Source organism: Vanacampus margaritifer, chromosome 14 (genome assembly GCF_051991255.1).
Source record: "Vanacampus margaritifer isolate UIUO_Vmar chromosome 14, RoL_Vmar_1.0, whole genome shotgun sequence".
In the NCBI taxonomy this organism is placed as follows: domain Eukaryota; kingdom Metazoa; phylum Chordata; class Actinopteri; order Syngnathiformes; family Syngnathidae; genus Vanacampus; species Vanacampus margaritifer.
In genome coordinates this window covers 18,041,608-18,065,924 of record NC_135445.1, presented here as the reverse complement: position 1 = coordinate 18,065,924, position 24,317 = coordinate 18,041,608, and the positions used below count along the sequence as shown (strand labels likewise).

The window sequence follows — 24,317 nt, the reverse complement described above, 5'->3', positions numbered from 1 at the left end:
TGAGCTGATGTGAACCATCAAACAAACTATAATATGAGGTTAAATGAGCAGACTGATGTACAGTGTAAGATATTTGATCAGATGTCACCAACAACCAAGTAATAAACTAGAATCATTAGCAAATAATAAAGGAAGAAAATTGTTGCCAGACATTGGCAAGTCCCTAATGTAAAAATAAAAAATCATAAAGGGCCCAATATTGATCCCTGGGCTACCCCAGAGATAATTCTAAAAACGTTTGAGATACCATTCAAATAAACAAATTGATCTCTGTTGGCAGGGTAACTAATTAACCACTTGATGGCAACATTCGGAATTTCATATCAATCTATCAGATTTATAATGAAAATGTTATGATCAACTGGAACAGGTGTTTTGCTTAGATCAAGAAAACCAACAAGGACAAGTCTTTAAATACAAAAATAAAAAGTGACAACAGAGAGTAGGGCTGGATTTAGATGACCTTGAAGAAAACACTTGATGGAGAAACCTTGACTAAGAACCTTGAGCAACCCCAAACACATGGAAGAACTGCTTGCACAAAAGAAAGCTTGCATGGAAGAAATGGAACGGGAAACCTCGACATGCTGACGGAAACCTTGGCTAATAGACCTTGAGGTATTGACAAAAGTGTCGCTCGTAAACTCCAGCTAGGGCAAGGCACAATTCTATATGATAGAATAGGCATGTATGATAACAGTGACTGTACAAACTGACCACACTATCACATTATCATTATAAGGAACATAGTAACTGCATAACACATTATCATCATAGAGGATATAGTAACTGCATAAGCAAAACACACCCATAACGCAGTGACTGCAACCTGCATAAGCATAATGACTCATAGTAAATTACATAGTAACCGCATAAGCATAATGCATCCATGACACTACGGCCCTATGACTTAACCAAAAACCAGTGACCCACGCCAAACAACCATCATCATAACACAAATGATATAACCTATAGTTCCTTTGATAAGGATACATTTGATACCATCAGGGCCTGAGTGGATTTTTTCCCCTAAAGTTAATAAGCAAAAGCAGAAAGGGGAAAAAATTTTAGCTTTTATAAGGGTACATGGATTCACATCAGCTTTCTTAGTACTAAATACCAAAGAATGACGAATATTCGTCGGCGTGACTTTTTCCCCTTTCGGTTTTAATGGCTAGCATCAGCCATCCTTTCCCATATTTAATTATGTTTACACCTCTGACATACACACTTAATTAATTAATTAGACTCATGCGTTTATGTACACGTGATAGATATTATATATTATATATTTCAATGATGTTAGACTCACTATGACAGTATCTGTTCTGTCACTGAAGTTGCATATTTTATAAGTTATTTCATTCACGGGTGATTTGTATCCACATACTCTATGACCAAGGTGTGATTCATATCTCAAGCTGTTCAAATTCTAGATTTTACTCATTTATCGTCACTGCCAGTCCATACCAAAGAATGACGAATATTGCCAAAAACAAAACAAAAACTCAGCTATTTCTCCTCAGACACAAAGAGCTCTTTACTTTCCTATCTTGTCAACAGGGACATGAGGTTTACTTTTGATTCAGTAACTGGTTGCTAAGTTGCCTTACGTATTAGTATATTATAGTTTTTTTTGTGACTACTTACAGTGTAATTTTTTTTGCATACCTTGTAAATTACATAATAATTAGAAGTAAGGGAAAAAAATACCTGCTCAAATAATCGTAACGGAAATTGTGTGGCTAGTGGTTGACTTCGACTGCTAATAAAGAATTCAATGTTTCATAATTGCACCAAAGGCAGAACTGTTAAAATGTAATGTAGCAGTTTATTATCATGAGATGCCAGGCTTGCGCACTGTGAACACTACGAGTTGACTGAGACAGATTGTCTTTCTAATTTCACGTCTCATCAACAGACATGAACACTTAACCTTCTTGTCAGCAATGGCATATGGGAGATTCATTCTGAATACTGTTAGCAGTTGTTTACAGTATGCAGTACATACAATACTGTTCAGCATTTTTTAACACTTAATGAATATCTCTAAATATATTTCTTGTGTCTGATTATTTTTGATCCACAATTTTATCAATGAGTGGGATATGAAGTCTAAAAATCTATTCCCCAAAGCTTTTTTTCTCTAGTCAGTGCAAGAAGTGCAATTTGAATAGATGAAACGGATTATCTGCAGCTGGTTTTGTCTAATCTCTGCTTTGGTAATTAGAAGATTGAGAGAATGCAGTGTTGTAATCGTTGGATTAACTGTAGTTACAGGGGAATTAAATAGATTACGCTTTGATTATCTGCATTCTTACAAAATATAATGTGACTGTCTTTTTAATGTTGTGGAATTTCGAAATGGGATATTGATTATGTGATTTTCAACAGGCTAAAGAGTGTATTAGACATTCAAGACAGTCAATGCCCACTACCTGAACCCTAAATGCAAAGAACAGGCAACAACATAATTGCGGACGGAACTGAATCTTGATATGTTTAATGACAAAATTATCTCTTTTTTTTTCATGCTATAGGGAGAGGTCAGTAAATGTGTCGGAGCCTGAGTCTTTGGAGCTGATGGTTTCCAACCTGAAGCCAGAGGAGAGTTATAGCTTCAGAGTCATTGCTTACAATGATGTCGGACCAGGAGAAAGCTCCAGCCCCTTGAGGATCACTACTAAACCTGACCGTAACGCAAAAATATCAATTTATTTTATTTAATTTTTTTCCATCCTATGTTTATGTTCTACACATGTATTGTAATTATATTATGTTTGGTATTCTTGGATGTCACATGTTAGTGTGCCAGGTTAAAAAAAATACAACAACATTATGTGAGTTTAGCCTTTTATTAAATTACAAGTCAATTATCACAATTATCTCCTCTTTCTTTTATTTATATAGTCCAGGTACCCAGTAGGATAGCATCACTACATGCTGAAGCCCTGTCGTCAACCTCCATCCAGATCAATTGGGAGGCCCCCAGTGCTCCAAACGGACCGATCATGGGCTACAGAGTGCTGTGGACAGAAAGCCCTTCAAGCAAGGAACAGGTCACCACCTTACTCTATGCATGCAGCTCACTTCTGAAAACACACCATATTCTATGGTTGCAATTATACAAATACTATTTAGTGTTTGTGTCAGATTTACACCCATCCATCAATGTTCTAATGCTTCCCCATTATTATGCCAAGTCATGCACATATGCACACACAGTTGTTTGTAGGGTGATAACAACCACAGAGTTTCTCGTACACTAAATCTTAATTAAACTGAGAAAAGAATGAATTGGCTCATGATTTTCCAGTATGCACACTCAAAACATTTGTTCATTCCAACAAATCATTTGGGAACAACAGCACTGCTGCAGCTTCGTCTCATGCTCTGCTAAAAAAAAAAAAGAAGAAGAGAAAAGAAGTGTTTTTTGTGTTTGAGCCGATTTTTTGGGGACCCCTATACTAAACCACATGTGTTCTTTCGCGTGGATGTGAATGAGTTGAAAACAATGTGATCAGACAAGTAGCTGTGAATGCCATTCTTCCATTTCACATGTAATGCATGAAGCCGATTAAAATAACACGTAAAACACCTTTGTCCTGTATATAATATGCCTGATTGATCATTTCATTGTGATCCAGAATGATGTTGGGGCTAACAAGCAAGCAAACTTATAGATCATGTGAAGCCCACCAATTAAATATTTTCGATCGATTTAGAAACAAAAATAATCAGTCAGTTTTCCATATATGTTATTTTTGATTAGCAGCTAAAAATGTAAAGTGAACATTCTACACAGGTTCTGAATAGAAACAGTGCATGCGTAAATCCAGGCGTGTCTTGATTTTCATTCAGGTGCAAGACTCGCTGCGCCTGTTTTGGAATTCATTGGCACCAAATTAATTCAAATGTGTTCATATCCAGAATGGAGCAAATCACCTTTTTTTTTTTAGGCAAAGGTAACGCAAGTTACTGAGTTTTTGCAGATTTGCGACCCCTCTGGCGAAAAGGGGAATGGAAGCCAGCGACGTGCACGCGCCTAGAGTGCCGAGACGTTAGTTAGTGGTAGTTTTATTGTGCATTGCTTATCATCAATAGACCCTATCGCATTTTTGTGACGACGTCTTACTTTTTTAACAAGAAGAAAGCAAGCTGTGGGTCCCGTTTCATCCTCTTACACTAGTCACAAAAATCAAAGCCCTACATCTTGAATTGGTTGCCAATACATCCCAGGGCACGATTTCTTTGCATGATTTACATTGATTTTCTAGTTACAACAATTGACAACATCAGACAGCGACACAATAAAAGTAAAAAAATATATATCATGTTTCGTTTGGCCGGGCGTGACTTTTTCCCCTTTCGGTTTTAATGGCTAGCATCAGCCATCCTTTCCCATATTTAATTATGTTTACACCTCTGACATACACACTTTAGTATTAATTAGACTGATGCGTTTATGTACACGTGATAGATAGCATATTTCAATGATGTTAGACTCACTATGACAGTATCTGTTCTGTCACTGAAGTTGCATATTTTATAAGTTATTTCATTCACGGGTGATTTGTATCCACATACTCTATGACCAAGGTGTGATTCATATCTCAAGCTGTTCAAATTCTAGATTTTACTCATTTATCGTCACTGCCAGTCCAAGTGACATATTTTGTTAGAATCAATCAATTCTATTTCATACTGTATTTCGAAAATGCGCCCTGCTATGGCAAATAGCCACCAAAGAAGTCTAATTGCTATATATGTGTGTGTTCAGAGTGTTGATGTCAATGGACTCAACTACAAGATGGAGGGACTCAATAAATTCACACAGTACACAGTTTCCGTTTTGGCAATCAACCGCTTTGGACCCGGCACTGCCTCGGAGAACATTATTGTCACCACCCAATCAGATGGTGAGTACTCTACCTCTTCCTTTATCTGCTATTATTGATGAAAAGACAACATTTTAATTTCTATCGGTGAACTAAGCAATCCATGCTGAATTTAAAATTTTGCCATTGAAACCCTAAACCTCACATTAAGCTTTTTGTATTAAGTCTAGCTATCTTCGTATGAAGCTTCATGTCTTTAGTGGGTTATTTGGTTGGTTTGCACGTGTGCCTGAGCGTGTGTGTGTGTGTGTGTGTGCGTGCGCACGCACGTGCATGTGCATGAACACAAACTCTTATGCTCTTATGCTGTCAGTCATTTTACTGGGGACCCTGGATTTTTAATTAAGCCCCTCTCAGTGTGACACTCTCATATAGTTCACACACAAACGCACACATGGTTCTCTTCTCTATATGCAAATAATATGTCCTTGCATTATTCTTTTCAACTGGGATTTAAAGTCCTTCATCTTTTTACATGAGTAACATTTATCTTGACTTCATACATATTTGCTTACCTTTATGGACATTTCAACATGGACCAAAATTGTCTCTCTTTTGTGTGACTTTTTTTTTTTTTTGCCTTTGTGGTGTGATGGTCAAACAATTTTATAGGCTATGTTATTCGAGACTATGAGTTTCTCTTATTTTCCATGAACAAGTGGCAGCAATGAGAATAAGAAATGAAAAATCAACAGTAGAGTGATCGTGATGACTGAAGATGAATAGTAAAATGTGAAAGGCTGAAAATATTTAGCTACACGTCAAGCAGCTTTTCAGACACCTGAGCTTTAAAATGTGATAGCTTACAGCAAAACATTTTAATAGAGGGTATTGCTACAGGCAGCGCAGCATAAGGCATTTATTTTTTTCAGTCAACAGAAAAAGCAGAGCTCTGTTGTTTTTATTATTTTATTTAGTATTTATTATTCTTATTGATGAAAGTCAATGAGACTGTTGTTCAAATTCAGAACTTGTGCATAGAGTAGTTTTAAAGTAAATAATATGTGAAAGTCTGCGATTGGCTGGCAACCAGTTCTGGGTGTACCCCGCCTACTGCCCGAAGCCAGCTGGGATAGGCTCCAGCTCCCCCCGCGACCCTTGTGAGGACTAAGCGGTTAAGAAAATGGATGGATGGATGGAATATGTGAAAGTCACAAGTCTCAAGTCGTGACCTTCACATCTAAAGCAAGTCCCGAGGAAGTCGAATTGCCACCAAATTTCAAGAAAATCAAGTTATTTGGTTCGAGTAAACAATAGCAACATTGTTCACAAACATGGTTTAAAAAACTGTGGGGAAAAATCTTTATCACTTATGATTATATTGTTTTTGTCCTTGGTTCACAATCAACTAGAAGAATATTTGTATAAAGCATTTTGCAGTAAAATTTTATTGAACTTAAGTTGGTATTGCCTGTAATTGGTATGACTAGAATATCTTCCCGGACATAAATTTGTAGACCCAAGAGGTGTCCTGAAGATAATGTTGTCGTAAATAAACTTGCATGCATAGACAGTGAAAGATAATGGAGTCATCTGTCCAGCTGCAGTCGCACGACAATGATATGAGACTAAGTGAGCACAGATACTGAGTGGTTGTATTGTGCATCTCCCCATCTGTGGCTCTGTGATAACCATGACTTGTGGCATAATTAGTCTCGCTCACAACCAAGCACACACTTCTACATGAACATCGTCCCCACCCACACGCAAGCAATGAGCAGCTGAATCAATAGATAAGCTGTGGACAGTCAATCAGGTAGGTGGTAAGACATTGTACATTCAAACCGTCCATCCATCATCATCTGCTTATGAAGAGGTCACAGGGGCAGCAGCTTCATAAAGAGGTCCAGACTTCAAGATCATGAAGCGTTCCTAGGCCAGCCAATAGACATACGACCCAATTTAACACCAAATGGTTGCCGCTAAGGTCATGTTGCGTGTGACTTACTAAGATTGCAATCTCACACTAAGATCCCAAATAGCAGGCACAAAACTGCGTGGTAAATCACTCTTACAAATTGTGCACATTGTTGGCATCAGGTGAACAAATGGTGGAGACTGCTTTGTTTAAAAGTTTGTTTTTGCACTAAAGCTGCTCTATGGAGGAATTTGCCCAAAAATATCTTTACAATAGCCTTTTTATTTGACCATTCATGACTTAAACATCTTCTAATCAGCAGATTAACACCTTAGGTGTTCACAATTGGTCTGCGGCTAATAGTTTTTTGTTTTGAATATCCCAATCTCTGTCTGAAGATGTGACATCATGCGTGCATTGTGTACGTGAAGAAGAGAGTGTGTAGTTTCATTTTTCAGCCACTTGTGGCAGTAGAGATTCAAAATTGTATTTCCTGCATTGAGCATCCATCTATCCTTTTTCTCAACCTCTCATTCCTCACAATGGTCTCGGGGGTGCTGGAGCCTACCCCAGCTGTCTTCGGGCAGTAGGCAGGGTACACCCTGAACTGGTTGCCAGACAATCACAGGCCACACTGAGACACACAACCATTCTTGGGAATTTGGGAGAGCAGCGCAAATGCAAAATTAAGTGTGGTCATGATGAAACTGGAAGTGTTGGTGGAAAACAAGAAAACATATTACCGAGTAACAAAATATATGACTATCGCTGTGATAATTTTGGTGACGTCGACATTTAAATAAAAGTCAAGTCAACTCAAGGCAAGTTTATTTGTATAGCACTAAATCACAAAGGGCTTCACTACTTATTGTGTACAGGTCAGTAACTAACATTTGCCTTATTGCCGCCAAGTGTCAGAAAGTTCTATTGTAACTGAGCAACTCATTGACAATTGTAACAGCTCCAATGCATTGAATTCATAATATATGCTCTGAAATTATTTTATGCAGCCCAAGTTTGAACGGTATGGCTGCATGGTTAAGAACCACTTATTTAAACATTTCAGGTATGAACTTATGTCCACCCCTATATGAGTCATGGTTTCACCCTGGCCGCCCCAATGAATAATTTCTTGCTACACCCCTGAGTGGGTGGATGGGAAAGGTAAGCAACACCTGTCATGTATTGTTTTGCTGCTGTGACAGATCACACTGACTAAATGTTTTGTCAGAGCGCATTCTGTCTCCTGTTTGGTTTCACGTCATGCATTTGATTGACAGCAGTCAAGGAACACCAAACAAAGTCTGATTGGCACTCAGCCAGACAAACAAAGCATCACAATTGCTGATGCTTTTTTTTTTTTGTCAAACCCAACAGGGAGGTCACCTTTGAACCAGTGACAGACAGACAGACTTTACAGACAGGCTTAATCCTAAAAACACGTACACTAAACCAAAATATAAAAAACATTCATCAATATGTTTGAAATTGTTTTTAACTATGCTCTTAGGTTATTTATTTATTTATTATATGTGTAATTTACACCACAACAGTACATAAATATATAAATATATACATAAATATACAAAATAGTTATTGGTACACTCACAAAAAGTTAGAAATGTTCATTTTTGGGGGATAACATTTCAGCATTACCTTAAATTCCACTATAAATTTTGCAGGTGAACTTAAGACCTTCTCTAAATGCACATGCCAAATTTAGCATTTCGCTGAAATTATAGAGCAGAACACCCTGTGTCACAAGGCTGTGTCCTCCGATCGCCAAATTTGTCGGCTGTATGATGTCACTCCCAGTGTGACTGATATGAATGCACTGTCAATGCTGCTTGTCGGTAGCACATTGACCGACAGTCCATTCATATGTAAGTCTGTACATGCGGTTGAGTATGATTCGAGTTGGAATTGACGTCATGCGGCCAACAAATTCGGCCTTCAGACGACCCAGCCTTGTGAATTTGGACACAAGGAGACTGTCATCAGCAGGTTGAAACAGAGACAGGAAGTGATAGTGGACATCCATGGAAATGTATGATTCATCAAACACCTGAGTTATATATTGCGACTTCAGAAATAAAACATGTACTCCTCTCCTTGTGTACCAATGAAATATTACCATACTGAATGTGGACAATCTGTGTCAAAATTAAGTATCTTGCTTATGTTGTCATAAAGTGCACCGGAAAAAAAAAAATCACTTCAACATGCCATTCAATTGTCCACATGCATTTGTGTTTCCATGTTTTATTAACATATGGGCAATTATGTCCTTGAGAAAGGCTGGGGGGAAAAAACAACTGCTTGGAATGTAACACTTTTTATCTCTCCAGGCATCCATTTTTTCTACTACTTCTCCTTATTAGAGTTGTTAGGTGTGGAACGGTTCACAAATTCCATGGTTCTGCTTTCAGTTTTCTGCTCACGGTTTTCGGTTCAGTTTGTATGTCTTGCGTAAAAAGTGAAAGTGTGTATTATTCACAGCTAATTATTATTATTATTATTATTGTATTATCATTTAAATTATCATTTTATTTATGCCAGTAGTATATAGTGGCAGGCATAACAAATAAATGCTCTTCAATTGGATGGCAAAAGGTAAAACCAACCTGTGTGTATCAGTCTGTTGCCATTCATAAGTCAGACTAAGTCATGGTTACCTACAAATATACTAGCTTTGTAAGATAAAATAAGATTAAGATACACCTTTATTTTATCCCAAGGTAGAGAAAGTCACAGCGTTCTCAGCAGCAATACGCATCATCACACACCCTGTATAAATAATATGTATCACAAAAAATATGTATGTAGCCTATAGTTAAATAAAAACAGAGAAACACAGTAGTGAAAATAGATGGCATCATCATCATCACATTTGTTAAATTTGAAATTAAAACATCAAATCACACCACATCAACGGTCTACCGAGAGTACAGCTGATTGTAAAGTCTAACAGCAGCGGGGAGGAAGGACCTTCGGTACCTTTCCTTGTTAGAGCGTGGGTGAAGAAGCCTAGCACTAATGGTGCTCTCCATGGCTCGAACAGTCCCGCACGGGGGGTGGGAGGCGTTACCCTGGATAGATGACAGCTTTGTCACTATTTTCCTGTTGCCTACCACCTTTACCGTTACTCGAGATTGGAGCCCAGAACAGAGTCCGCCTTCTTCACCAATTTGTTCAGTCTCCTTTTATATATATATATATATATATATATATATATATATATATATATATATATATATATATATATATATATATATATATATATATATATAGTCCAATGTAGGCCAACAAAATAAATTATCCATTCTCATCTCAGTACTTTCAGTGGTGCCCTGTAAATAAACTTCACTCAGCAATAGCATCGCTCCACACCCACTCATTCCCATTCAAGTCACAGCAGCAATGTTGCCGCACAGCGCATCGCCGCAGTGGATTCATAATTGGACTCATACCCGCAGTCTATGACATTAGTGGCTGGCAAGATTGCAACGAGGATGAAGCCATTAGTTTAAGTACCTATCTGGTATTCCTCTTAAAGGTGTCACAGAATGAGGTTTAATCTTACCGCCCTACCTGCTTGACTCTGTTAAACCCCTAAACTTGACTTGTATTCGGGTCACAGCACCAACATAACCTCAGAGCACATCACCACGCCAGACTTTTAAGGCACGGTCTCGACACGAGAGACGTACATGCTTGCAAGGAGAATACCATCAGGCAATACCCACTGAGAAAGCCGTTTTTAGTGACACGTTGCTGCAGCTGTCTGGTACAGGGGACATATGATCATATGATACCTGAATAATGATGAATGTGAGATGTCTGTGCAATGCAACTTTGCATTTTTTTTAAATGGATGAGCAGGGAAATTCTATTTGTTGAATGTGCTCCGAGGCTGCAAAAACAAAACAAAAAACACATTAAGTCAATGGTGCTATAATGTTCATTATTTCATGAGAACTTCAGGTCAGTGTTGATGCGTTTTACATGACAATAAGTTAAATTAATCTGTCCTCGACAACTGTTTACCTTTTCTCAACTTTATTTATAAAGCACTTTCAAACAAGCATTGCTGTATACAAAGTGCTGTACATGGAACAGAAATTGTTTTCATGAAACTATTTACTTGAAACTATTTAGAACTATTTACCTTTCAACTGTTGACCTTTTCTTTATGAAAGATTTCAGTCATCATGAAATGGTTGTAGCGGATGTGAGAACTGATTTTAATTGGTTTGCTGAAATTATTTATGGTCTACATTACACTATTTGTGAATTTTCAGAAAGCAGGTTATGCTTGTTGTGATGCATTTTCACCTCTTCACCACTTTTTGTATTTTTCCCCCTCATGCAGTACCCAGTGCACCTCCCCAGAACATCACCTTAGAGGTTGTGCTTTCCAGGGTAAGATGACATTTCAATTTCAAATATTTGGATAAGCGGTTCAGATGATGGATGGATGGATGGATGGATGGATGGATGCAAGAAATTTTGAAAATGCATTTAAATGTACTTACAAATATGTTTAAATGTACTTGTAAGGTAAACGCTAAAATCTATCCCATATTGCCCCAGGGTTTTGACTTAGGGTTAACCGTGCCATTTGGTATGCACATGTGCAAGTCAATACCCCGTGACATTATGGGGGGAAAAAATGCTAAACGGAAATCATGCATTCCAGACATACATCATAGAAATTACAAATAAACAATGTTTAATTACATAATTTTAGAAATGTATTGGTTTGCAAATTTGTTTGTACATATTTGCAAATAGTATTTGCAAATACGGTGGAACATACAGTACTTCAGACACATTTAAATATGTTTAAACGTACATACCAATACTGTGCGTATTCAAGTATGTTTACTCCACAATGGCACTTCCACGCTTCTGTATGAAACCCATAAAATATGACATGGGTTTTTGAGCCTCTGATGCTGGAAAGAGGAGAATTCATGAATAATAAATGTATCATGGAAACATTTAAGCGAACAAATAATTGATGCTCAGGTCAAATCCTACAGAGAGAGCACCACCACCTACTGGATGTGCTCGACGTGTTAATTTCAGTTTGTTTAATAGCCTCCTTTCAATAATATAAATTGTACCTGTATGCCATACTTATAATCCTTAACTTATTTAAATTGAGTATGCATATTGACAGACACTTACAACTGACATGAGTTTTTAATTGAGCTTGATGTAAACTACATACATGCTTAACATGATTTTACAGGCTGTGATTGATTATGTTTATTCTGACATTGCAAGTGTGATATTGCCATCAGTCAACAGTTTCTCTCTTGTGAACCAGCCTCATTTTACTGATGGATATCCGCCACAAATATGTTCACATGCTGGCATGCTCATTTATTGTTCACATTGATTCATGGGGAAGTTGTTGACAAATCTGAATTCATAGACAAACTCAGACATATTAAAAAGGGAACGTAATAATCCTCTTGACAGACAAAGATGACATGTGGATTAGAAGTCTTTAACCATTTTGGGGGCATATGTACACAAACTAGGATTTCGTTAGAATTGCTCAAAGCCTCAATCCCCCCAAAAATCTGCATCTTCTTTTCACCAACAATTAGATGCAATGAGAAATTGTGTTGTTAAATCCCAAGTTTCATTATTTTGCATATTGTGAGCCCTTCTGCTGACTTGCGTATTTTGTGCAGTATTTATGTAGTGTGGATGTGTTATGTTACATTGTGCCTTGTTGTACCTTTATATGCTTTTCTAATTCAGCATCTTGGTGGTGAAATGCTGTCTCAGTGAGTGAAAATGTCAGTCTTTATGTGGTCTATTTCTCGTAAGACTTTGAGCTATTTGAAAACAAGTAACCGTTGGCCTAGTCGCAACTATGCTTGCTCCCGGTCATCATGGTAACAAAAGCTTTATTCGGCATTGTTCAGACAGGCGGGGTGAGCCATTGCTCATTTTCATGAGATAGAACCGCCCCTCACAAACTAAGTGATTTGGACCAGACTGCTCAAAATGGCTGTTAAATGTGCTGTAATTCTTTATCATTTGTGTATTGTGACCGGGTAACTGTTTGCATAGTACAGTAAGTGTATTTTAAAATCATACATGGTTTTCTTTTTTCTTTTTTTCTTTTTCTCCTGGAGAGCCCAGTATTGTTCATTCGGTAATTTTACCGATTTGACATGTCATCATCATTGCTCTCTCTTTTTTAATTTTTTTTTAAATGTTTTATTTTTTTTTTGTATGTGGGTGAGTGTGTATGTGCGTGTGTGCGTGCATGTGAGTGTGTATTCATTAGTTCACCTAAAACCTATTAAAAAATCCCATACCGTTCACCTAAACCGAACACTGGGCCGTTTTCTGACAACAGTATATTTAGTTTGTGCCAGACAGCATCAGAGAATACAAAAATGATTCCAAATATAATGTGGACGGCTCATAATTCATGTCCATAAAGAGGAGGTTCAGACTATCTATGGAGAGCTGACCTCATTTAGTTTCTGTCTGCTTACTTTCTTTCCTGCATGTGATTGATATTTCTCTGCTTAAAGGGCTGATCGATGCATGATGTCAGAGCTGCAGTTCGATGTCAAGAAACAGTGAATGGGCTTTTCTTTCCGAAAGACTGAGTTCAGATCAACAACCACAAGACTGTTGTTTTGATTGTTATATGTTCGTTTAGGTGTTTCTCAATGATTGTTAGTAAACATATTGTCTCATTTCTATTTATTATTAGACTAATTAGACTGTGTTCTTCAATAATAGACTATTATTGAAGAACACACCTTTTGTGATTGTATTTCCCCTATGCAAATCATATTTGGAACCACAATGCTTTCCTAGAATTGTCAGAACCAGCTCTTCTTTCAGTCAGAGTGTCCCAGATGGCCTCTGTATATTTGAGCTGCAAGCATCTCTGCTCATGCATGTGGGCGATGTGGTGGTGTGATAAGCTTTTGAAATGGGAACCAAAATGAAAAGGGGATTTGCACACCTGTCCCAGCATTAATAACGTACATGCACATGACGTGCACCAAATTTTGTCGTTGTTTGTCTGGAGGCTTAGCAGATGTTGTCATATTGTTGAGAAAACAATGTCAGACATTTCAAAAGTAATGAAATGCTCAAGTGCTTCCAAGTGCATAGTACCATTGCAGGCAGATAGTAGCAGCTGTACAGTAGAAGATGAATTGGTTATATTTAATATAATTTAAGCCAATGAGTAACCATCTGGTTGTGAATAAGGTCCTGACGGAATTTGTAAAGGCTGTGGATGTTGTTGGGTTGCGTCTTGGCTGAAAACCTCTGCAACATCGTGTGCCTCTGAATCGGCAGATGGGGTGGTTCAAACTGTTGGGGATCACCCACCTCAGCCTCCCTTGTAAGGTCTATTCGGGGTTTCTTGAAAGGAGTTTCATGTTCCGTTGGTAAATCAAATCTCAGATTCAGAGGAGCAGTGGGATTTTCGTCCTGAATCAGTGAACAAGCTCTAGGGTGCACTGCAGTTCACCCAACTATTCTACATGTATTTTGTATGCTTGGAAAAAGTGTTCAACTGTTGGCTTTGTGGTGTATTGTGTGGGGCCTTCTGGGAGTATTTGGTAACCACCTCCGTTGTTTAGTTCCTGTACGACCTGTCAGAATTTTTGCGGATTCTTTTCCATTGAGGATTGGACTCTGACAGGTCCTTTTATCACTAATTTTGTGGTTCTGTTGGTTTCATTCAAGCAGTGATCTCCAATTCTCACTGGAGTGGTTCACAGCTGAGCGGGAAACAGTTGGGATGAGAATGAGCACCTCCAAATCTGAGGGTTATGATGGAGTTCTCTCTCCAAATCAAGGATGAGATCCTGTCCTAAATGGAGTTTGAATGTCTTGGAGTCTTGGTCAAGAGCAAGGAAAGAATTGCGTTGGATTATGACAAGCAACATGATGTAGCTTCTGTCGTGATTTGTACTCGTGATTGGTCTGTTGTGGTGAATATTGAGCTAATCTTAAAGGCAAAGTATTGGTCGATCTACGTTCCCATGTTCACCTATGTTCACAATCTGTGGGTCACGATCGAAAAATCAAGATCACAGACACAAGGGGCCACTTTTCTCGACATTTCAGAAGGGCTTAGAGTAGAGCTTCACCAATAAGATGGGATGCCTTCACTGTGAAGTGTTCTGGGCAGGTCTAACTGATGCAAGACTCATTGGAGACTCCATGTCTATGAAACATCTCATGACCACCCGGAAGAGTTGGGCAAAGTGGCCGGGGAGAAGAAAGTATGGGTTTCCCAACATGCTGCACCAGCCACCCAATAAGCGGAATAAAATGGATGGACAGACTGATAGATAGAAGAAAAGGAATTTTAAGCACAATAAATTGTAAAATTATACTGTATTTGTTAGAAGTTGACCTGATAGTAATAATTTGCCCGGACAAAGAGAAATATCGGTGCTTTGCATTCTCCAGGCATGTCTCTGAAGCAAAATATAATTGATATAAAAATGTTTTGTTTCCTTATTGAAGGTGGATGTGTGGGTTAATGCTTTGCACAGACAAAGAAGTGTGGTTCAACGTAGCACAGCTATTAAACACTAAAGCAGGGTTGTCTGAACTTTTCATCCGTTTTTAACTATATCAAGTACACTAAAATCAGTCAAAAATGTTCTATATATTATTTAATAACAATGCATAACATTTATATAGTGCTTTTTTAGACACTCAAAGACACTTTACATTGGATACATTATTCATGCGCTCACACATTCACACTCTTGTGGCGGTAAGCTACTTAAGTAGCCACAGCTGCACTGGGGCAGGCTGACGGAAGCGTGGCTGCCAGTGTGTGCCTACGACCCCTCCAACCACCACCAAATATTCTCACCATTCATGCACCAGTGTGAGTGGCACTGGCATTATATTAGGTTTATTTTATTTTATTTTTTAACTGCTACCTGAAAAGCTACCTATAAGGCAAATAGCTTAGGATTTTACAAGCTTTTGGGGAGGTCGAGATCCTGTAACCCACCAGAAAACACTGCACAGCAGCCAAATCCCATCACTACATTCAGAACCAAAATAGGAACAATCTGTACTCAGATGAACATTTTTCAAGCAGTTACTTCAGAATCATTCATACAATATGTTCACAATTTGAACCTTGACAGAGCAGAAAGTGGAGGAATCAATTTTTGCTTGTAAAAAGTATTTTTATTCACCACGGTGTTTTGAAGACAAATGTTGTTTGATTATAAATAGTTCAGTTGTATCTCTTCATAGCTAAAAAAAAACAAAAAACAAATTAAATAAAAAAGCTCTGCTGTATATAAAACAAATTTACAAGTAGTCATCTTGATATATGCCGTGAGCTGCTTAAAAATGGATGGTGGGCCACAAATGGCCACCGGGCCATAATTTGGACACCACTGCACTAAAGTGTATCATGTTCATTCTTTAATTAACAGGATAGGACATATCTACTTGATGCCTTGACATTGATATTTATCCAGCAACCCAGCCAAGATTTACGCAGTACTGAGGCTGGGTCCCATCTTCCTATCCTACAATGTCTTAACCTAGAGTGAGAGACTGCACTTGCCTTTTCACCACATACTCTGTAGGAAGAAAGACAATATGCTGTGGAAGCTAAAATAATATATTCACTTCATACCTGTGAAATAACATATATAAATAAGTACAGAAACTTGAGGAATTTATAAATTGACTGCTTGATTTGATCAGCTTCATTCAAAAAACAAACGGAAAGTCAATACACTGTTTTACAAGCCATCAGAAATGGTTTAGGGTGAAGTCGTAGTTTGTTACGCCTACCCCCCCTTTTCACAAGGCACATATTTTAAATTCACTGAAGCAACAGAAAATGTATCACCTCACAATACTAAATCAAGTCATGAGAAGGAAACAAACATTTTTTTAAGGACAATGTATACAAATTGTTCATTTGTCAATCTGCATTAATTAAAAAATCCACTATTAATTTCAATAATATGCAACAAAAAAAAATGTCCTAAAACATCAACATATATATTTTTTATATATAATCGTAGGTCTAGTAATGGCTTATTATGTTACATGGTTTGCACCTCACCTTACAATAGGCTGACACGTTTTGTCACCATCTCTCTGCTTTGGATACCTGAAGGAGACAAATTTAGCGAACATGTGGTAGCCTTTTGAAGTTTGGTCTCTCTGAGGCACCGTAGTGCACGTGCTTCAAAATGTACACACTTCAAACTTAGGTCATGCATTCTTTTAGTTCACCACAAGGCAAAAAATTCTACACACTGTCCCTTTAAAACAAAAACAAACTTGATACACGTACATTTTCCACCTAGTCAACCCAACAAATTTACAGTATTTATACACTTTCTTTTACACTTGGTTCATATATTTAGTCACTCGGTTACCTTTCAAAATCCTTTTAAAATATATAATTGATTTGCAATTTCTTGTGGGCTATTACTTTTATTTTTCTGTTCCAGGAATGTGCGATAACATGATTCCTTACTTGTTCTTATAATACAGATTTTTTTTTTAAGTTTAATGTTCTTAATTTCAGCATTTTTTGTAATTAACTTTAGACAAATTTTAACTTTTGTACGTGCATCCTTTATCATTTTTGTAATCCATGTCTTTTCAAAGCAATGGTTTCTTGATGACTTGCTTTTTTAATGGGTAATGTTTCTCATATAATGAGGTTAAAATTGACAGGAATGTATCATATTCAATATTGGGGATTCATTTGCATAAACCTCGTACCAATATTGTTCTCCAAGGACCATCTTAAAGGCAGCAATCCCTGTTGTCAGTTGAGTGATTTCCAATGCATACTTCTTTTTAAGGACCAAGCAGTACCTACCTTCAAGAAGTATTAAAAAATTGTAAATATAGTGAGATGATCACTTATATCATTTATGAGAAGTCCAATTGCAATGTCATTATTGTCAGTTTTATTTGCAAATATATTATCTGTCAAATTAGCTCTATAAAGTTGTGATTTTAATTGGCTTTATAACAAAAGCAGTGCTTCTCAATTATTATTTTTCTCACATCCCCTAGGAAAAAGTTTCGAATTGTGTCCTCCCTCTTTGTGTATTGTTCCAGATCCTCAGTTTGGTGCTCCAAAATGACTATTCTTGAAATCTTTCTCTTTTATCAGGGTTTTTAGTTGTTTGATAATCTCATCCATCAATTTGTGCAGCATATTTTGTTGTGTTTGGTCACTTTATTAATTTATCCAAAATGTAATTTAGGGATTTTTTTTTTAATCCTACCACTCCTCAACTCCAGCATTTCACATTTTGTACTTAGCCCCTTCCCCTCTTTTAATAGAAAATTAGTAGAGAACAGTTTGACATGGAGCTTTTTGTCATGTTCAATCAACAATATCATTTACCACAGAGCCACATTTGCCATCCACCAGTAACTGCCGACACATGGCCGGAAAGAGGACACGGTCACACTCACCGAGCTCACAGGTGACAGCTCAGTGAGCCACAGCAACCTACCGGCTGAATGCCTTGGAGTTTTAAAAACTTCAGCGCCAACTTTCTTTTTGCTGGTTTGTAACTTCCACAAAACCCTGGCGTGGAGGAACATAGCAACATGGAGGCACTAATGAAGCATTTTCTTAATGGCGTGGGTTTTTCATTGGAAACAAATTTGTTTTTATAAAATGCACATATGATGTTCTTCCTATTTAATCCCCATGGTCACGTGGAAGTGGAATTTATTGGTTGACTAATCAATGCACTCCAGTGTATCTTGGTCCACCCTTTAGTACAATAACTGCACTACTTGGGTTTGGACCACAATTGATGGGTGCAACAAAGTAGCACAGTAAAGATCACTTATTTTAGTATCTTAACCTTTCAAAATTGAATTAGAAAAAAAAAACACACACACAACTGTGTTCTTTAACATCAGAACGTATCACATGCATGTTTGAATTATCGAAGGAAGCCAGACCATTGCGAGACAAGCAACAGAGACAACATGTAAACCCCACACAGAAATGCTTACCATGTATAATGAGGACACATATGACATTAATTAAAATCTGATACTTTCTGTATTAGACCCCGTCCACACATAAGCCAGTTTCAATGTTTCATCATAAGTTTCTTACCGTATAGGCCGTTCGTCCACACAATGGTGCGATTTCGGAGCTTGAAACCGATCACTTTTGAACCCGGGCTCTAGAGTGGAAAGATTTCAAAACGCGCCCCGTACGCATCCGTCTGGACACCATATGCAGGATACTCCAGTGATGATGTAATGGTCGCAGCTCAATGACGACGCATTAATGCAGATTAATGACGTATGCGCCAATTCTCGCGTGACTGCGCGCGAACCGTCAGTCTGTCAACAAAAAAGGCGGATAGCCGTGTCGTAGTCGTTTTGCACAGCCTCCTTAGGCTGCTTATGCTTTTGCAGCAAAATATTTTGCTTCTTTATTCCCACGTTCAACAAGCGGTGTTGTACTTTAATCACCCGCCATTGGCATTTCTCCTGTGTTCGTCTTTTTCATGTTGTTTTGATACATGCAAAGCCATGTTTGTTCTGTAGATTGCAATAAGGTTAGAAAGAAAAAAAAAGTGTTCATCTTCTTCGCTGATTCTTCTTCTACGCTTTCCATTAACTCCCTGTGGCTGCGCTACAGCGCTACTCCAGACTTGGCATATACATTACAGCCATTAAACGTCCTCAGCGTCTTCTTTTGGACACACGCAAGTCTTGAAATGCTTCTGTGTGTACGAGATTTGTTTGAGGAACGAAGCCGGCTTTGCTTCCGTCTGAACAGGGCCTTAGTGTTGTGCCTCACATATGACATGGCTCAATTAAACAAGAACCATCAGACAGGATTCAAGCCCCAATAAGAAAAAAATGCAGTAACAATGGTTAGACTCTTTGTCTCAGTTGTTAGCAAACTTTGAATCCCCCTGCTGTTTATAAGTTGCCCCAATCAAACCAGCTTTTCAGAAATCAATTTCAAATCTGGCATTTCTAGAAGTTTCCTCTACTCAGTGGAGCGTTGCTGTCGGAGCGGCTGCTCTTGTTGCATGCTTGGCTGAATACGTCCCTCTATGGGAATTTACTTGGAAATCTCTTGGGAGTCCAGCCACGCTATTTCTTTTGCTGGACATTCAGGGTCAGCATCAGGATGGAATTATGAAAACATCTACTACACTATGAATTAAATACTTTAAATCAACTTTTATGACCAAGCAGAAGTAGTTTAATCGGTTTCCTGTTGACTCTCTGTTTGAGACTCAGACCAATTCAACTAACGGAACTGCAAAACATCACACTGAAATTACTTTTACCTTCCTTCTTCCCTCTCATAGTTATTCATCAACGGTCATTCTGGGCCTTTCACAAACAACAATCAACAAGCATCTAGCTATTGTTATTATTGAATAAATTGGATTTAAAATATAACAGGAGAAAGGCAATCTGAAAGTTGTTTGGATAAATGAGTGATGAAACATATGCATTAAAGTTGAGAAGTAGCAGTTGCGTTTTACATAGATACTGTATACCATACAAATGGCTCATTGACATGTCCCAATAATGGAAAGCACATTGTCATAATTAAAAGCAGTGCTGGGCAAGTTATTTACAAAATATTTATTTTTATATTAGTCCTTACTGTTGGTTTAGAAAATGTCTGGCTAGCTACACTATGCCTTCTTTCACATCCAGATGTACATAATTTAAAATGCATATATATATATATATATATATATATATATATATATATATATATATATATATATATATGCACATTTTTTATTTATTTATTTCTACTTAGTCTATTTTTGTGCAAGTCCTTATAGCTTTATTATAGTTTCACTACCTCAAATCTTTAAATCACCGTAAAAAAAGGTTTTATTGTCATTGTCGCACCATACAATTTGGAAATAGCAAAAAAAAAAGACACATGCCTATACCTAGGATAAATATCCTTGAGTAATCTGGGTACCTTTTTTTTTAATTTGACATTCTATGCCAACATGTCATCATATCATGTTGAAAGAAGTTTGTTATCCCCAAAGCAAAAACGTATGCAAGAAAGCAAGATAATCTCAAAGTCTCCCATCCAAAATACCACATATTAATTTCACTTTTACATTACAACAATGCATCATAGCAGATAGTTGATTAAAAAGGTTAATGTTTGCATATAATTAAATTCTACATACAATATTAAATAATTTGAGGCAATTTTGAGATAAAGATATTAATTTACCCCATGTCACATCATACAATGCATGTGATTTTATTACAGCAAATGTAAAAAAGAACAAAAAATGAATTATGAATGGCACTGCACTAGTCTGTTATGCATTGATGAATTATGATTAAATGGTCGGCTTGCTCAGTAAAGCAATTAAATGTTGAACATGCCAGGTCAGCACAGTGGTTAACATGACTGCCTAAGTTGCGTTTCCCCTGTGCTTATGTAGGGTCACTATGGGTAATTCCTCCCACAGTCCAGCAATATGTATTGTAGGTTAATTAAAGACTAACTTTTATGTAGGTGTGAATGTAAAGGCCTTTCCACACTGCACTTAGTAACATGCCAACTAACCCATTCCTTGCCTATGTGAAACGAGTGCGCAATGCCTTATTGCATAACCACCGCAACATGGCCTCGAATAGAAAAAATGTTCTAGATTGGTGTGTCAGTAACACCAGAACAACATCAATACGAGAGTGTCTAGTGGAGTGATTTTAGAGTGATATTTTGCTAGTACTGTAAGTAACATTGGGAACATGGAATAAGTAGTAGTGAATTCGGTGTTCCAAGGTGTGGGACAAGAAATATACAGACTTATCGAGACATCGTGAAGTATACCTCAAAGCAGTCTCTGTCTAATTGAAGACCACTCACAATGCACTCAAAACTCCTCAAGGTCCAAAGATCCTGCTGTGACAATAGTATGGGATATACCCATTCCTTATTTATTTATTTACTGCTTCTGTTCGTCTCCTCCTCTTCCTCTTTAGAGTATACAAGGCCAGCGAATATTTTTTCTGCAATGACAAATAGAGTAGAAACATGTTGACAAGGTGAGGTTTACTTTTCGTCATCCTGTTAATTCTTGGTAGGCTGCTACACAGACGCGTATTTAGCCCATTTTTGGTGGTGCTTCAGCCCCCCAAAGCGAACAATAGCACTCAAAATGTGTATATATATATACAGTATATATAAAATATTGATAGATAGATAGATAGATAGATAGATAGATGAAACACTTGAACAAATGATAAAACATAACAACATTTTGCTAATGGAAGTGGTGTTTACGGGAGGGGAGGGCAGGAAAGATCCGAGGAATGTGATTGGACAAAAGTACCTCCCTACTAACAGCACAGTTAAGCATAGTTTACATGTGCTTAAAATATATAGAAATAATAGATATTACAGTTTTATAATAGCGTTAGCGTTTAATTTAGTGAGATAGTTGAAGAAAACAAACGTCGTCTGGCACAAATGAACTAGAAATACTCAGATAGCATGGCATTTATAGCGGGGATGGAAGTGCGGAAGTTCAGTGTAGTGGTAAGGCATATGGCACTCTGACCAATGCTCATTTTGCGAGTGGGTTCGAGCCTCGTTTTTGGCAAAATCCTTTCTGGCACTTTATATGATTAATTTTATTTTAATGTAATATTTGTACAAAATTTGTTTTGTTTTTGTTTTTGTGTTTTTTATTTGGTTTATGTTCTCTGGTTTGGAGTCGTGTTCGTTTTCCACTTCAGGGCCACCGTAGTAAACTGTGGGGAGCTGGTTTACTCCAGTAACATGCATACTGTCAATGCGTATGTAGAGGAGCTGTATCAAAAAGCCCTTTAAATTACAGTTAGGATATGTATACATTTTATTTTACTATTACAGTCCTTTTCTCTTTTGCATAAAATGTATTAGATTTGGTTTACCCATTGACTTCCCACGTACTTTTTGGAGCAGGAAGTACCCCAAAACCACATCAAACTATACCCCAGTCCCCCCCTCCCCTCTTTTTTGCAACCAAGCTCCCCTAAATGTCTTTATAGCACCCCTAAAACTCTAATCCTAGAATCACCTCTACGTCGAACATTGTGTATGAACTGCAGTATAAAAAAAAACAACAAATCATAATTATCTATTTTGTACATGAAATTCGGATTTCCCTATACATGTCCACTGTACAGTAGTGCATTCGGCATAAATATGGTTTTATTTTCCATACAAATCTTGTTAATTCTCTCATTAAAACAATTATTAACTGCCACATTTTGTCAAGAGGCATTGGATGTGAACACCTGTTTGTTTGTTTGTGGGGAGAAAACAACAGCAAAAAACTAAATAACACTTAAAAAAAGATAAGAATAGACACTTGTCATTGTCATAATAGCACTAATTACAAACAAATTGAATTTTGTTAATATAGCACCTTTCAAGCAACACAGCACAAGGTAAATAAAATACAAAACACATAAGAGCCAACACATGAAAGCCAACAGGCAGTTAAAACAGTTAGACATAAGAAGATAAAAAAATAAAAAGAATCAACATACAAATATATCAATACAATAAAAGTCAAACAATGTAATCAGAAAATGCAAGCCCCCAAAAAATAAGTCTTTAAAAGAGACTTAAAAGATGTTAGAGACTCCGCATTTCTAACATGGTATGCTGTTCCAGAGCCTCGGGGCCTTAACAGCAAAAGCTCATTCACCCTTAGTTTTTAACTTGGACTCTGGAACTGCCAATAATGTTTGATTAGTGGATCTTAACGATCCTTTTGGTCTATGCGGATTTAAAAGCCTATTCATATATTCTGGTGCTATGCCATGGAGTGCTTTAATAGTTATTAATAAAAATTTTAAATCAACTCTAAATTGTACCGGCAGCCAATGTAAAGATGCCAAAATAGGGGTGGTATGAGTTATTTTACTATTTCTAGTAAGCATATGTTGGAGCAAATTGTAATGGCAAAAGTGCAAAGACAAGAAGGGTGAAATCAACAGACAGATGTTTGAGGAGTGTTATGCAGTTGCTGCAACAATGCAATGTCCAGATCATAATTATTGTAATGGTGAGAAATAGGTTGTTGAAAAGGATGGGGGCAGAGAAGGGGAGAGCTGTCCATTTAGGAGTCTCACAATCTGTGGATAAAGACTATGAGCCATTCTGCTGGTCCTGGCGCGTATGGACCTATACCTTCTACCTTAAGGTAACAGGTGGAACAAGGTCATGTGCAGGATGGTACCTGTCCTGCAGGATGTTGTGCATTTGTCAAAAGCGGGTGGTGTAGATGGTAGTGATATCTGGAAGTGTAGTCCCACTGATTTTACAGAAAATGTTTGATTGCAGTCATTGCCTCAAAAGGCTGTTAGAAAAATATTAAGTTAAGGGTACCATCATTTTTGTCTAGACTCGTTTCATTAGTTTTGTCAATTGTTAAACGACAATTAAAATAAAATATTGGCTGATATTGATTGTTTAATCCATCCATCCATTTTCTGAACCGCTTGTCCTCACA

General features: G+C 37.4%; 1 protein-coding gene across 3 annotated transcripts in view; it reads left to right on the top strand.

Moving 5' to 3' along the window:
• Positions 1–24,317, top strand: part of dcc (DCC netrin 1 receptor) — a 360,471-nt gene that overhangs the window by 226,908 nt on the left and 109,246 nt on the right. For all 3 annotated transcript variants that reach the window (XR_013296680.1, XM_077586110.1, XM_077586111.1), the window contains exons 9-12: positions 2,541–2,695; positions 2,911–3,059; positions 4,781–4,919; positions 11,129–11,178. Coding sequence is in view for 2 of the 3 variants with exons in the window: in XM_077586110.1 (XP_077442236.1) it covers positions 2,541–2,695; positions 2,911–3,059; positions 4,781–4,919; positions 11,129–11,178 (493 nt within the window). In the remaining variant the exon portion in view is untranslated. The remainder of the gene's footprint in view (positions 1–2,540; positions 2,696–2,910; positions 3,060–4,780; positions 4,920–11,128; positions 11,179–24,317) is intronic.